The 12,942-nt window shown below is 37.1% G+C and overlaps 1 protein-coding gene across 1 annotated transcript in view; it reads left to right on the plus strand.

The window, feature by feature from the left end:
* Positions 1-11,917, plus strand: part of PPM1D (protein phosphatase, Mg2+/Mn2+ dependent, 1D) — a 66,710-nt gene extending 54,793 nt beyond the window's left edge. Inside the window, exons 4-6 of the mRNA XM_012648698.1 lie at positions 398-588; positions 4,509-4,751; positions 10,438-11,917. Of these exons, the coding sequence (XP_012504152.1) occupies positions 398-588; positions 4,509-4,751; positions 10,438-10,995 (992 nt within the window). The 3' untranslated portion in view covers positions 10,996-11,917. The remainder of the gene's footprint in view (positions 1-397; positions 589-4,508; positions 4,752-10,437) is intronic.
* Positions 11,918-12,942: the final 1,025 nt, after the last annotated feature.

Below are 12,942 nucleotides of genomic sequence, written 5' to 3' on the forward strand. Positions count from 1 at the left end.
GGGGTCTCGCTCTTGCTCAGGCTGGTTTCGAACTCCTGAGCTCAAACAATCCTCCCGCCTCGGCCTCCCAGAGAGCTAGGATTATAGGCGTGAGCCACCGCACCCGGCCCTTACTCCTTCATTTTAAAAGGAATACTTTTAACATTTTACCTTTAAGTAAGATGTTTGTTATAGATTACTGATAGATATTCTTTATCAGGTTAATTAAGGGAGTCTTTTTTTCACGAGTTTGCTAGGAATAAAAATTTTTATCATGAATGGATTTCGATTGTTACCAATTGCTTTTCTGCATCTATTGAGATGAATTTTGTAGATTTTCTCCTTTATTCTGTTGCTGTGATGATACACTATTAGCTTCCAAATAATACTTCTTCCTTCTTCTGCTCTCTTCCCCCAGGTGATTTGTGGAGCTATGATTTCTTCAGTGGTGAGTTTGTGGTGTCACCTGAACCAGACACAAGTGTCCACACCCTTGACCCCCAGAAGCACAAGTATATTATCTTGGGGAGTGATGGACTTTGGAATATGATTCCACCTCAAGATGCCATCTCAATGTGTCAGGACCAGGAGGAGAAAAAGTACCTGATGGTGAGAAGTGATTGAATAATTTGATAATGTTTTCTGACCATTGTTTTAGTACTTTTGTCAGGGGTCTTGAACATGAACTAAGGAAGGATGTTCACCTTGGGTAGACTTTTACACTTGCCTGGATTTACTAGTAGTTAAAAACATAGCCTTTGCAGTTCCTAATTATTAGAGGAATGAGACAGAAAATAAATAAGTGAAACTAGATAACAGAACACACAACTGCTTACTCCAATATCAATGGCCCTTGACTTAACTGACCTGTGAAACCTCACCAATCCTTTTCTTTAAAAAAATGGGATCAAATTTGCCTACCATAAAATTTTTCCTTTTAAAGTATATAATTCAACGATTCTTAGTGTAGTTCGCAAAGTTGTACACACCATCACCACTATCTAATTCCAAAACATTTCATCATCTTCCCCCAACCACATAAGGAAATATCTGGAATCAAAGGCACATGGGATGGGTTATCTTTGGAAGGGATGATCTTTCTCTAAGATGGGAGGAACGGTAACACTATGAATATTTTGAGGTGGAAAGGAGGCAAATTAATTGAACCTGTGTTAAATTGCCTCCATTCACTCAGCTAGCATACTAGGTACTTAGTATATCTGACCTCTGACTGAATCCAAATTTTACAGAACAAATATTTTTAATGAAGGAATTTGTTCTGTGAAGTTTGGATTCAGTTGAGGGGCCACATTTGGCCTTGAGGCCTCAGGTTTCCCACCCCCATATGTACTAGGTACATTTGATGCAAAGGTAAATGGGATATGATCCTTGCTCAGCACTTAACCATATTATTACAAATAGAATATATAAATAACTATCAATCCCATTGGATTATGAGGTCTTTTTTTTTTCTTTTTATTATTATTATTTTTTTTTTTTTTTTCTTCTTTCAGCAGAGGATTGAGTTCAATAGATTGTGAGTTCTTTAAAGGTTAGAGTCATCTCGATTCATTTTTACAACCTCAGGGCCTGATGCATTGCATTTGGTCAGTGATTATCGGAAGTCAAAGATTAAATAACATAAAGCCTGTTTTGTGTAAAGGATTTAGAGTTCTTTAATGATCTGAGAGAGATCATTTCCCTACCGTGATGAGGACAAAAGCCAGTTTGTAGTGGACTGGGAGAACCTATTTATAAACACCAAAGAGTTTTAAAATGGGTATTGAAGGAAGTATCCATATAACAAAAATTAAAACAAGTCTTACGAGAACTGGGAAGGCAAGAAGATAGAAGACTTAGGAAGGCTGCATAGGAGGTTTCTTAGAAGAGAGTGATATTTAAGCAAATCTTAAAGGTGGGGTTGAATTTACTAAGTAATAGATCAAAGGAGGAGACTGAAGCTTTCCAGGCAAAGGAACTAGAATATGTAGCATCGAGAAGGAGAGATGACTATGACATATTCAGATTTCACAAGTTGCTTGGTGTGATGGGAGGATAGGATGCCCTGGAAGTGAAGGGAGATGAGGCAAAAAGGTTTTGATTGGTCTATTATTGAATTAGGTCTTTATAGTCAGGCAGCTAGAGTTTAGGAAGCTTACTCAATGCAGGATGGAAGATAAAGTAGAAAGTAGATGATAATGGATATGAGGCTATCTAGTAGGAGGTGTAGGAAAACCATCTAGCCCCTTAACAAAACTAAACAGATGCAAGGTTGTCAATGAAAGAGAATGGATGGCAGCAATGATTAGTGAAGGATCCCCAAGAGAAGGTGAATTTTGATGAGTGGAATCATATGGTTCATCTCCACCTCTCTTCATATGTTGATTCTTACTGACTTTTTGACAGTAACTGGTTTGATTTTTTATTAATGGATCTATTAGACTTGTTACATGCTGATGTTATATTCCAAATTAGAAATTTTGCTTGCATGCTCGATCTAAGCCAGTGATGGTTTAAAAACATATACACACATGCTCACACACACACACACAGAAGAAATACATGGGTAGTAGAATTGACAGCACTTAGGTTTATAAGAAGGAAGAATATGATGACACCTGAATTTCTGACTCTGGCAGAGCCATTATCAAGATGAAACACATTGTTTTGAGGGAGAGGGGAAGTAATTAGTTCAGATGTAGGCATATTGAGTTGGAGGTACCTGTAGTTCATCTAGATAGATATCTTCAGTAAGCAATTATAAATATTTGAGAGAGCCAGGTGTAGTGGCGTGTGCCTAGTAGTTTCAGCTACTTGGGAGGCTGAGGCAGGAGGATTGCTTGAGCCTAGGAGTTCAAGGCTGCACCTGTGATTGCGCCTGTGATTGCGCCTGGAATTGCCACTGCACTCCAGCCTGGGCAACATAGTGAGACCCATCTTTTACATACTTGAGAGAGAAACTGGAAATACTAATTTGAATGTTAACAAGAGTTAGGTAAATCTGTGGCAATATATGAGATCACTTAGGGAGAGACTCTATGGTAAAAGAGGACACAATGATAGGGGAACCCAAGTTGGCAACATTCTGGTGAGCCTAGGAAAAAATGCAGGTAAGGTAGTAGAAATGTCTTAATTAGATTTCTTTTTTCATGGAACTTTGCTGGGAAGGGAAACAGAGGCAACTGAAAAGGCGAAAGGTAAGAGAGTCCTTCAGGAAGTCCTCAGTGTTTGGAGAGTGATAGACCGTGTGCCCTGGGGAATGTGATAGATTCATGAATTAGCAATTAATGCTGCCTTTAATGAATTCAGAGGTGAATATTTTTTCACCTTTTAACATCTCTGAAATTGTAATGCTTTTTCCAAATGGTATATCATAGTTCAACTGAGGCTGGGCACAGTGGCTCACATCTGTAATCCAGCAGTCTGGTAGGCTGAGGCAGGAAGATCACTTGAGGTCAGGATTGAGAAACCAGCCTGAGCAAGAGCGAGACCCTGTCTCTACTAAAAATAGAAAACTTAGCCGGGTATGGTGGAGTGCAGCTGTAATCCCAACTACTCGGGAGGCGGAGGCAGGAGAATCGCTTCAGCCCAGGAGTTTGAGGTTGCTGTGAGCTAGGCCGATGCTATGGCACTCTAGCCCAGGTGACAGAGCGAGACTCTGTCTCAAAAAGAAAAAAAAAAAAATCAATTGACAATGTTTTTTCTTTCTTTTGTGCCACATAAAGTGATGCTTTCATAAGTGAAGGTCCATGGTACTCCATCCACATAAAGAAACAATCTAATTGACCTAGTCAGATAGTTATAAAAAGATGAGATTGTCTTATTTGTGAGTTATGCTTATCTATAATAACTTGATGTTTACTTCCCTTTTTTTTTTTTTTTTTTTACTTGGCCGCGCTACGTTGGCAAAATAAGTGTGTCTTATCGAAAGCGCCCAGACCAAAAGTGTCTCTATACTTGTCAGATCAAGGATGGTGGTGTGCAGCCTCAGGTACTGCTCTAATAATAACCACTGTTTTTTCCTCCTTATTTTAGTTGTCCAATTAATTTCTTTCTATTTTTAGTAGAGACGGGGTCTGATTATAGTTCACCGTAGCCTCGAACTCCTGAGCTCAAACGATCCACCCGCCTCGGCCTCCCAGAGAGCTAGGATTACAGGCGTGAGCCACCGCGCCCGGCCTTTACTTCCCTTTTTAAGTAACTTCTATGTAACTTTTCCTAATTAAAGTTACAGTGAAGACTAAGTTTCTTGATAAGAAGACGAAAATATGAGTGGGATTTAACTACAGGATAAAGCCTTGTTTTATTATTTTAAATTTAGAAAAGTACCGTTTTAACATATTAATAGTTATGGGGACTGGAGAATGTTTGAAAATTCAGGAGCTTTGTAATAATAAATAAATAAATAAATAAATAAAATAAATAAATTTTGGCCACATCGAACACCCAATTTTTAATTTGATACAGAGGTAGTGGCAGCTAAAACTGAGTTTTTACCTTCCTTCTCCTTGTTCTTCTTTTAAATACAGGGTGAGCATGGACAATCTTGCGCCAAAATGCTTGTGAATCGAGCGCTAGCCCGCTGGAGGCAGCGTATGCTCCGAGCAGATAACACGAGTGCCATAGTAATCTGCATCTCTCCAGAAGTGGACAATCAGGGAAACTTCACCAATGAAGATGAGTTCTATCTGAACCTGACGGATAGCCCCTCCTATAACAGTCAAGAAACCTGTGTGATGACTCCTTCCCCATGTTCTACACCACCAATCAAGGTACATACTTTTATAGTTTTTAAGTTATGTTTTAATAGTTGGAATTTCTTTGGTTAGTGTCAACTGAAAACAGTTTTTAGATTTCTGTATAATAGGATTTGGGATTTGGGCTAGGTTCAGAAAAGTGATGGATCTTTGTTATGTAACTTATTGTCAGAGAGCCATCTTCACATCAGTACTAATCTGAATGCCAACCATGTGTATAGCAGAAAGGTGATTGTAGCCCCTCAAGAATATTAATGTTTGGAATTTAGTGATCCCCATCTAATACTGTGACCCTTTATAAAGCATTTAGAAGTTTGTGAAGCACTTGTGTATATTTCATTTGTACCTCATAAACCAGAAATAGTGCTAATGTTGTTATTTCATTTTATCAGTAATAAGCCTGAGAGAGATTAAACAGTCTGAACATGGTCATAGAGAATCAAGATGATCTGGACCTGAGGATATCAGACCTTAGAACTGGTTGTCTCTTAACATGAGTAAGAAACATCATTCCTATTTCTTATCCATGTTAATATTGAATGAGTTTAAGATAAGCAAATTTTAAATGGATTACGTATTTCCCTTTTTCTGATTTACTAAGAACTCAAATACTTAGTTGTGTTTTCATCTAATTTTTTCTACCAAAAATTAGTAATATTGATAACTGCTTTGATATAATGCATGGCTAACCTGGCCTTCTGAGAGTGTGTTTTCAGTAGACCATTAAAATGGGAAATACAGTGGAATCTTATGCCATCTATTCAGGCAGTTTTTTATTTTTTAATTTTAATTTTTTTTTTTTTTTGAGACAGAATCTCACTGTCCCCTGGCTAGAGTACAGTGGTATTATCATAGCTCACTGCAGCCTCAAACTCCTGGGCTCAAGCAATCCTCCTGCCTCAGCCTCCCAAGTAGCTGAGACAATAGGTGCCCACCACCAAGCCCCGATAATTTTTTCTATTTTTGGTAGAGACAGGGTCTCACTTGAATTCCTGGGCTCAAGTGATCCTCCTGCCTTGGCCTCCCAGAGTTCTAGGATTATAGGAGTGAGCTACCACACCCAGGCTCAGGCAGTTTTTTAAAGTGTCAAAGACCTTTAATTTGGGGTATTGTGATCCTGTAGTCAATACTTATTATTACTGCTTTGTTTTCTTTCACTTTACATATTTATGACAAAAAAATACATATGGTAAAATGAGAAGGAATCTTTTCATTTAGAAATTGACAAATTATTATTTTTTTAGCCAAATTTAGCAGTTGGGGGTTGTATACCAACTTTAGTGTGATGCTAATGTTCTTTTTTTCTTTTTTTTTTTTGGCTCTGAACTGGGTTGGTACCCCAGGCCCAGTCCAGGCTGACACTAATGTTAATAAGTTCTGATAACTCACTACCATTAGAGCAGCCAACACATTATTATAGTAATTTTCGTAAAGGAATTTCTTGCCAAAGCTTTCTTTTCTTTGAAAACCTTGACTAGTAATGCAGGTTGGAACCTTTTAAAGTCTCTTCATTCTCTTTTCAAAGCCATGAAGGAGCTTATGTTTGTATATTTGCCTATTTCTGAATATCAAATATATTCTTTACTTTCATGTTCCCTGATAACTGACCTTTAGGCAGAATAGAGAAGGGAGGCATTAGGGTGGAGGTCATTGTGAGAGGACAAGAGGATCTTATGATAGGAATAAATATTCATTTGAGACAGTCTCACTCTGTTGCCCAAGGTGGAGTGCAGTGGTGTGATCATAGCTCACTGCAACCTCAAACTCCTGGGCTCAAGTGATTCCCCTGCCTTTGCCTGCTGAGTAGCTGGGACTGCAGGCGCATGAACCATGCTTGGCTAACTTTTTCTGTTTTTAGTAGAGACGGGGTCTCGCTCTTGCTCAGGCTGGTCTCGATCTCCTGACCTCAAGCTATCCTCCTGCCTCAGCTTCCCAGAGTGCTAGGAGTACAGACATGAGCCACTGTGCCCAGCCATATATTCTTAATATTGACCTCAAATAAAAATTATTGCAGTCTGCTGACTGACATTAGTAAACCCATACACAAAATATGTTTTTAAAATTATTACTCAAATTCTAAAAATATTGACCTAATAATAATCCCAAAGTAAAGATAAGGAGACTTATGTGTGCACTGATACACAGGCATGGTTATTTGTTAACCAATTGGCCCTACCCAAATATGGGAGAATATTTAGATCAATTCTGAATAATTAGTATTGTTGGTTCTGATCTAACAAATAACAAAGGCAAATTTCTGCCTAAGAAATTGGTTTTGTTTTGTTTACCTTAATTGACTTGATGGTGAAAACTTAGGAGTATCTTTGATTTATTTCATTGTTATTGTTATCCCATGTTTAGTAACTAGGCATTTGAGACTAGATTTATCTTTCTGTAAATACCTCTACTTCTGTTTGCATTCTGAAGTAAATTAGTCTTTGTTTTGGGGTGGGGACAGTGGAAATACCTTTGTTTAAGGGATGGATTATTATGCCCCACATGTCTTTCTCCATTCTTTCTTTAAGGCAAAACTAAATCTAGCTATGTTTGACAAGGGAAGAGCTATAAGAAGTAGGAATATGGGAAGAGAAGAAATAGTTTCAGAAAATTAAAACTTAGTTTCAGTTGTATTGTAGGCACAATTTGTAATTAGTTATTTAATATTGGATTACAGGATAGATGGAAGGAGAAAGTTGATCTCTTAAGCAGTGAACTTTTTTAAAGTATGTATTTTTAGGGGATCATCTCTCAATATCACATAAATGTTTTGTGAACATGCAAGGTTTAGCAATACAAGTTAATCTGGAGTGAGTCTTAAGAAGTCTAAGCAGTTGCCTGTGCTAACAGATGCAGTGTATTCCCACAGAATGCCAATAAAAAGAGAAGGAAAAGGAAAAGTTCAAGGAGGAAGTGGGAGAAGAGAAGCCAGTGCACCTGTAGTGTCAGAATAATAATCTGCAAATTTAAAAAGACACAGCAAAACAGAAATTGTAATAAATTGTTTTAACTCTGAAATTGTCCTATTGTTCTTCTTTTATAAAGGAATTCCACCAAACGTCTAACCTTGTTATCCATGCTAAAGCAATATGTTCTATTCCAATAAATAGCTTGATTTGTACCTTTTTTCTTGTGCCTAAGGTAGTAACGTGATTATTTGGCAGTAGGAAACTTTCTGCTATACACCTTATTTGTTGCCTGGTCTTGTTGCACATCTTTTTTCTATATTAAAGCAGCATGAGTTCTTGGTTAGTGATTACTTATATTATTTTTCTGTGATCAGGCAGAACATGCTTGTGACCCAGTTAAACGTTGAAATCAACCTAATGCAGGGGCATAAATTCACATATACCTATCATTGTTGATATTATTAAAAGCCATATGTAAATATTCTAGAACAGAGGCTGTTCTGCTATCCTTATCTCAACACTAGTACCTTAATTTAAAGTAAGGTTGCTGCCCAACATCTAGTCAGTGTTAAAACAGGTAAGAATACTCAGCCTTTCACTAAAACATGTAGTGTATAATGGACCAATGGCTCCAAAACAAAAGAGTATATTTTTAATAAAAAAGGGAAGCAGTGTATTTGAGGCAGTCCCAACTTAGGAATTCTGTGTCTTTTTCACATCTCCAGCTTTAATAGGACCTAAAGTCAATACATTTTTTTTGACTGAAGCATGTTCATGTCTATGGTTAGATTGAAACGCTTTTAAAAACAAATCTCCGGATACCTTTAATTTCCCTTTTCTTTTAATTCTAGACACATTAAAGGAAACATTCTTAGGATAAATATATTTTTATGCAGCACTTTTTATTTATTTTTCATTTTTATTTTTTTAGAGACAAGGTCTCTGCTGCCCAGGCTGGAGTGCAGTGGCATGATTATAGTTCACCGTAGCCTCGAACTCCTGGGCCAAGATGATCCTCCTGCCTCAGCCTTCTGAGTAGCTATGACTAATACGTGTCACCAGCTATTTTTTTTTTTTAAGAAATAGAGTCTTGCCATATTGCCCAGGCTGGTCTCAAACTCCTGGCCTCAAGCAGTCTTCCCAGCTCATCCTCCCAAAGTGCTGGGATTATAGATGTGAACCACTGCACTCAGCCTATATTGCACTTTTTAGAAAGGTGTTTATTCATAGGGGATTTTATATCAAAGGAAGATGTCTTCATTTACTGTTCTACAAAAGGGTTTGCCTGGGCTTTTCAGAATATATTGATATTTTATTGAATTCGATTGAGTGTCCGCTTGAGGGAAATGTTACACACTTGGGGGGAGAGATACTATTTATGCTTTAACTCTGACCTTGAGAAATTGTTAAGACAATGATTTTATAAACTGTAACTACTTTGGAAGATTTAGGTTTGATAGGAAGAATGTTCTTATCTGTCTGGAGCTAGGAGTATATTGTGAGTATTTGTAGATCTAGAGTACTACACTCAAAGTAGTGGTATATATCTGGATCACCATGAAGCTTTTTAAAAACAATAAAGTTCCCCAGGTGATTTTCATTTCATTAACTGAGAGTTTCCCTAACCATTCTGAGTAGAGTTCAGTATGTTCTCCTTTTCCTTTTAAATACTTTTCTCAAATCATAGAACAGTATCTAGTGTTTGTGGGATGGGTACAAAGCAACATTATCTTGAGTTTCCATTATGACATAGTTGCTTTAATGTTATACTTCACATTTTACATACTACTAAATATTCAGAAATTGGAATTTAGGAAGTAGGAAATAGGCCGGGCATGGTGGCTCACGCCTGTAATCCTAGCACTCTGGGAGGCCAAGGTGGGGGGATCGTTTGAGGTCAGGAGTTCGAGACCAAGCTGAGCAAGAGTGAGACCCTGTCTCTACTAAAAAAATACAAAGAAATTAGCTGCACAACTAAAAATATATAGAAAAAAAATTAGCTGGGCATGGTGGCGCATGCCTGTAGTCCCAGCCACTTGGGAGGCTGAGGCAGAAGGATTGCTTGAGCCCAGGAGTTTGATGTTGCTGTTAGCTAGGCTGATGCCATGGCACTCTAGCCCGGGCAACAGAGTGAGTCTCTGTCTCAAAAAAAAGGAAGTAGTAGGAAATAAGCCCCAAACCTACAAATTTGTCATTTATCCTATTAAAATCTCCATCCCCCCCAGTGGTTAAGCTAACTATGTTTTAATTACCAGAATATTAGGATGTTGTTAATGGCTTATTAAAACAACTTTTTGATGGTCCCTATGGAAAATATAAGGCTTTTGTGAAAAATAATTGGAGCTATTTCATCAGCATTATGTTATTGCCAAATGTAAAATTAAAATGTAAACAGAGAGAGTGATACTTTTGATCTTCATGTTTGGGTATAGATTAGGATAGTGGAAGAGTAAATATGAGTCTGTGGTTATTTTTAAAGTATCTCATTTTTTGTTATCTGCCAGTGGACAGAAAATACTTAAGATGACGTGAATTTTAACCCACCAGAATAAATTATTTCATCTGTTACCCTGAAGGCAGAGTTCATTGTTATTCTTACCTGTATATTGCCGCTTTCTTGCCCAGGTTCCCCCCATAAAACCTTGCACATAGTTCAGTAAATACAGTGAATGAATGAGTGAATGCATACCATGTTTTTGCCATCTTAATAGTTTCATAAGGAGTCTAATACCACATGTCATGAATTTGTTCTTAAATAAATTATTTCTTATTTGTTTTACCTTCTTATCTTTCAGTCACTGGAGGAGGATCCATGGCCAAGGCTGAATTCTAAGGACCATATACCTGCCCTGGTTCGTAGTAATGCCTTCTCAGAGAATTTTTTAGAGGTACCAGCTGAGATAGCTCGAGGGAGTGTCCACGCTGTAGTCCTACCCTCAAAAGATCCACAGCCACCTGAAGAAAATTGCGCTAAAGCCCTGACTCTAAGGATACATGATTCTCTGAATAATAGTCTGTCAGTTGGCCTTGTTCCTACTAATTCAACAAACACCATCATGGACCAAAAAAATTTAAAGATGTCAACTCCTGGTCAAATGAAAGCCCAAGAAATTGAAAGAACCCCTCCAGCAAACTTTAAAAGGACATTAGAAGAATCCAACTCTGGCCCCCTTATGAAAAAGCATAGACGAAATGGCTTAAGTCGAAGTAATGGTGCTCAGCCTGCAAGCCTCCCCACAACGTCTCAGCGAAAGAACTCTGTTAAACTTACCATGCGACGCAGACTTAGAGGCCAGAAGAAAATTGGAAATCCGTTATTACATCAGCACAGGAAAACTGTTTGTGTTTGCTGAAATGTATCTAAGGAAGTGGGGTTTTTCCAAACTTAGGTCATAAGAGGGCTTTCTAAATTTGGTGCCGAAGTTGAACTTTTTTTAAGGGGACAAAATTAAAAGAGTATACAGTTTGACTTTTTGGAATTCAGCAGTCTTATCCTGGCCTTGTATTTGCTTGTATTATAAATGTGAATTTTGTAGATGTTAGGGTATAAGTTGCTGTAATATTTGTGTAAATTTGTATCCTTCTCATAAACTCAGTCTCTTACTCTGATACACAGTACTTGTGACAACAGGGCTAAATGTTTTAAAAAATCAAAAGATTCTATTAGATTTTAGAGAAACATTTAAACTTTTAAAAATGCTTATTAAAAACTTTGTATAAGCCACTTGTGATGAAAACTGCGCAACTTTTTAAAGTAAATTATTATTAAGCAGACTGGAAAAGTGATGTATTTTCATAGTGACCTGTGTTCCACTTAATGTTTCTTAGAGATTACAAGTGTCTTTTAAAAATTATTTTTTATTTCTAATTTCATAACTCAGAACTAAATTTTTCATAGAAGTGTTGAGCCATGCTAAAGTAGTTGGATGTTAGTCTTGTCCCAATTAAAATACTATGCAGTATCTCTTCAGTAGCATTTTTCTGAAACATTAATCACCAGGTGTACTCACAGAATCTTTGGCGTAAAAGGAGGTATGTTTACCTAAAACGATGCCTTTTTTACTCATCCCAGACCAATGGCATTATTAGGTCTTAACGTAGTTTACGCCCTTCTAGTGTTTGCTTAAAATATGTGAAGTTTTTCTTGCTATTTCAATAATGGATGGTGCTGCTAATTCCCAACATTTCTTAAATTATTTTATATCATACAGTTTTCATTGATTATATGGGTATATGTTCATCTAATAAATCAGTGAACTGTTCCTCATGTTGCTGGATTTTTGTTGTTATTTTGTTTTAATGGTATGTACAGGTTAGTACCCCTTTATCCAAAATGCTCGGGACCAGAAGTGTTTTGGATTTTGGATCTTTTCAGATATTGGAATGTTTGTATTATACTTACTGGTTGAGAATTCCTAATCAGAAATTCAAAATGCTCCACTGAACATTTCCTTTGAGCATAATGTCAGATCTCAAAAAGATTTGGATTTTGGATTTTTGGATTAGGGATGCTTAAGCTACATTCTGTTGTACCATGATTGTGCTTTTGAGTAACAACTTAAAATACATATAATCTTAATTTTTACACCCCCAATTTTTTATTTTAATGTAGAATATGTTAAAATAAACTAAATAACAATAAGAATGTGGTTAAGTCAGTTATAGCTTATAAGCATTTGATAAAACATTATGTAACAATTAAAAATCAATAAAACACTGTACACTTTGGTAATACAGGAAAAAACCTGCAAGAAATTAATACTAAAACATGAAGAGCATATAATTTTGATGTGGTGAATTATGATTTACAGTGAGATATTTAAAAAATTTTAAAATTTGGAACAAGACCTCTCATTGAGAGAGTAAAGAGTTAATTCATGCATTCAATATTGTGCACCTACAACGTGCTAGAAACTGCAGTTGGAAGCATACTAATTTTCCATTGGAGGATTAATTGAGAACCAGTAATCTAGGTGAAATGTGATTTGTAGTTGGTTTTAAAGAAGATTTTTGGATACTGAAGAGTTTGTTTTTCAGATATTTCCAAGATAGACACATAGCAACCAGCAGACACTTCTGGAGTCAATTCATTGTCAAGGGCTTTTCCATCTTTTAGACCTGTGATACCATCCTAGCTGTACCAAGTAGAAATTCAGCAAATCTGAGGCCGGGCGCGGTGGCTCATGCCTGTAATCCTAGCACTCTGGGAGGCTGAGGCGGGTGGATCGCTCAAGGTCAGGAGTTCGAGACCAGCCTGAGCAAGAGCGAGACCCCTGTCTCTACTGAAAAATAGAAAGAAA

Source organism: Propithecus coquereli, unplaced genomic scaffold (genome assembly GCF_000956105.1).
Source record: "Propithecus coquereli isolate 6110/MARCELLA unplaced genomic scaffold, Pcoq_1.0 Scaffold291, whole genome shotgun sequence".
NCBI classification, from domain to species: domain Eukaryota; kingdom Metazoa; phylum Chordata; class Mammalia; order Primates; family Indriidae; genus Propithecus; species Propithecus coquereli.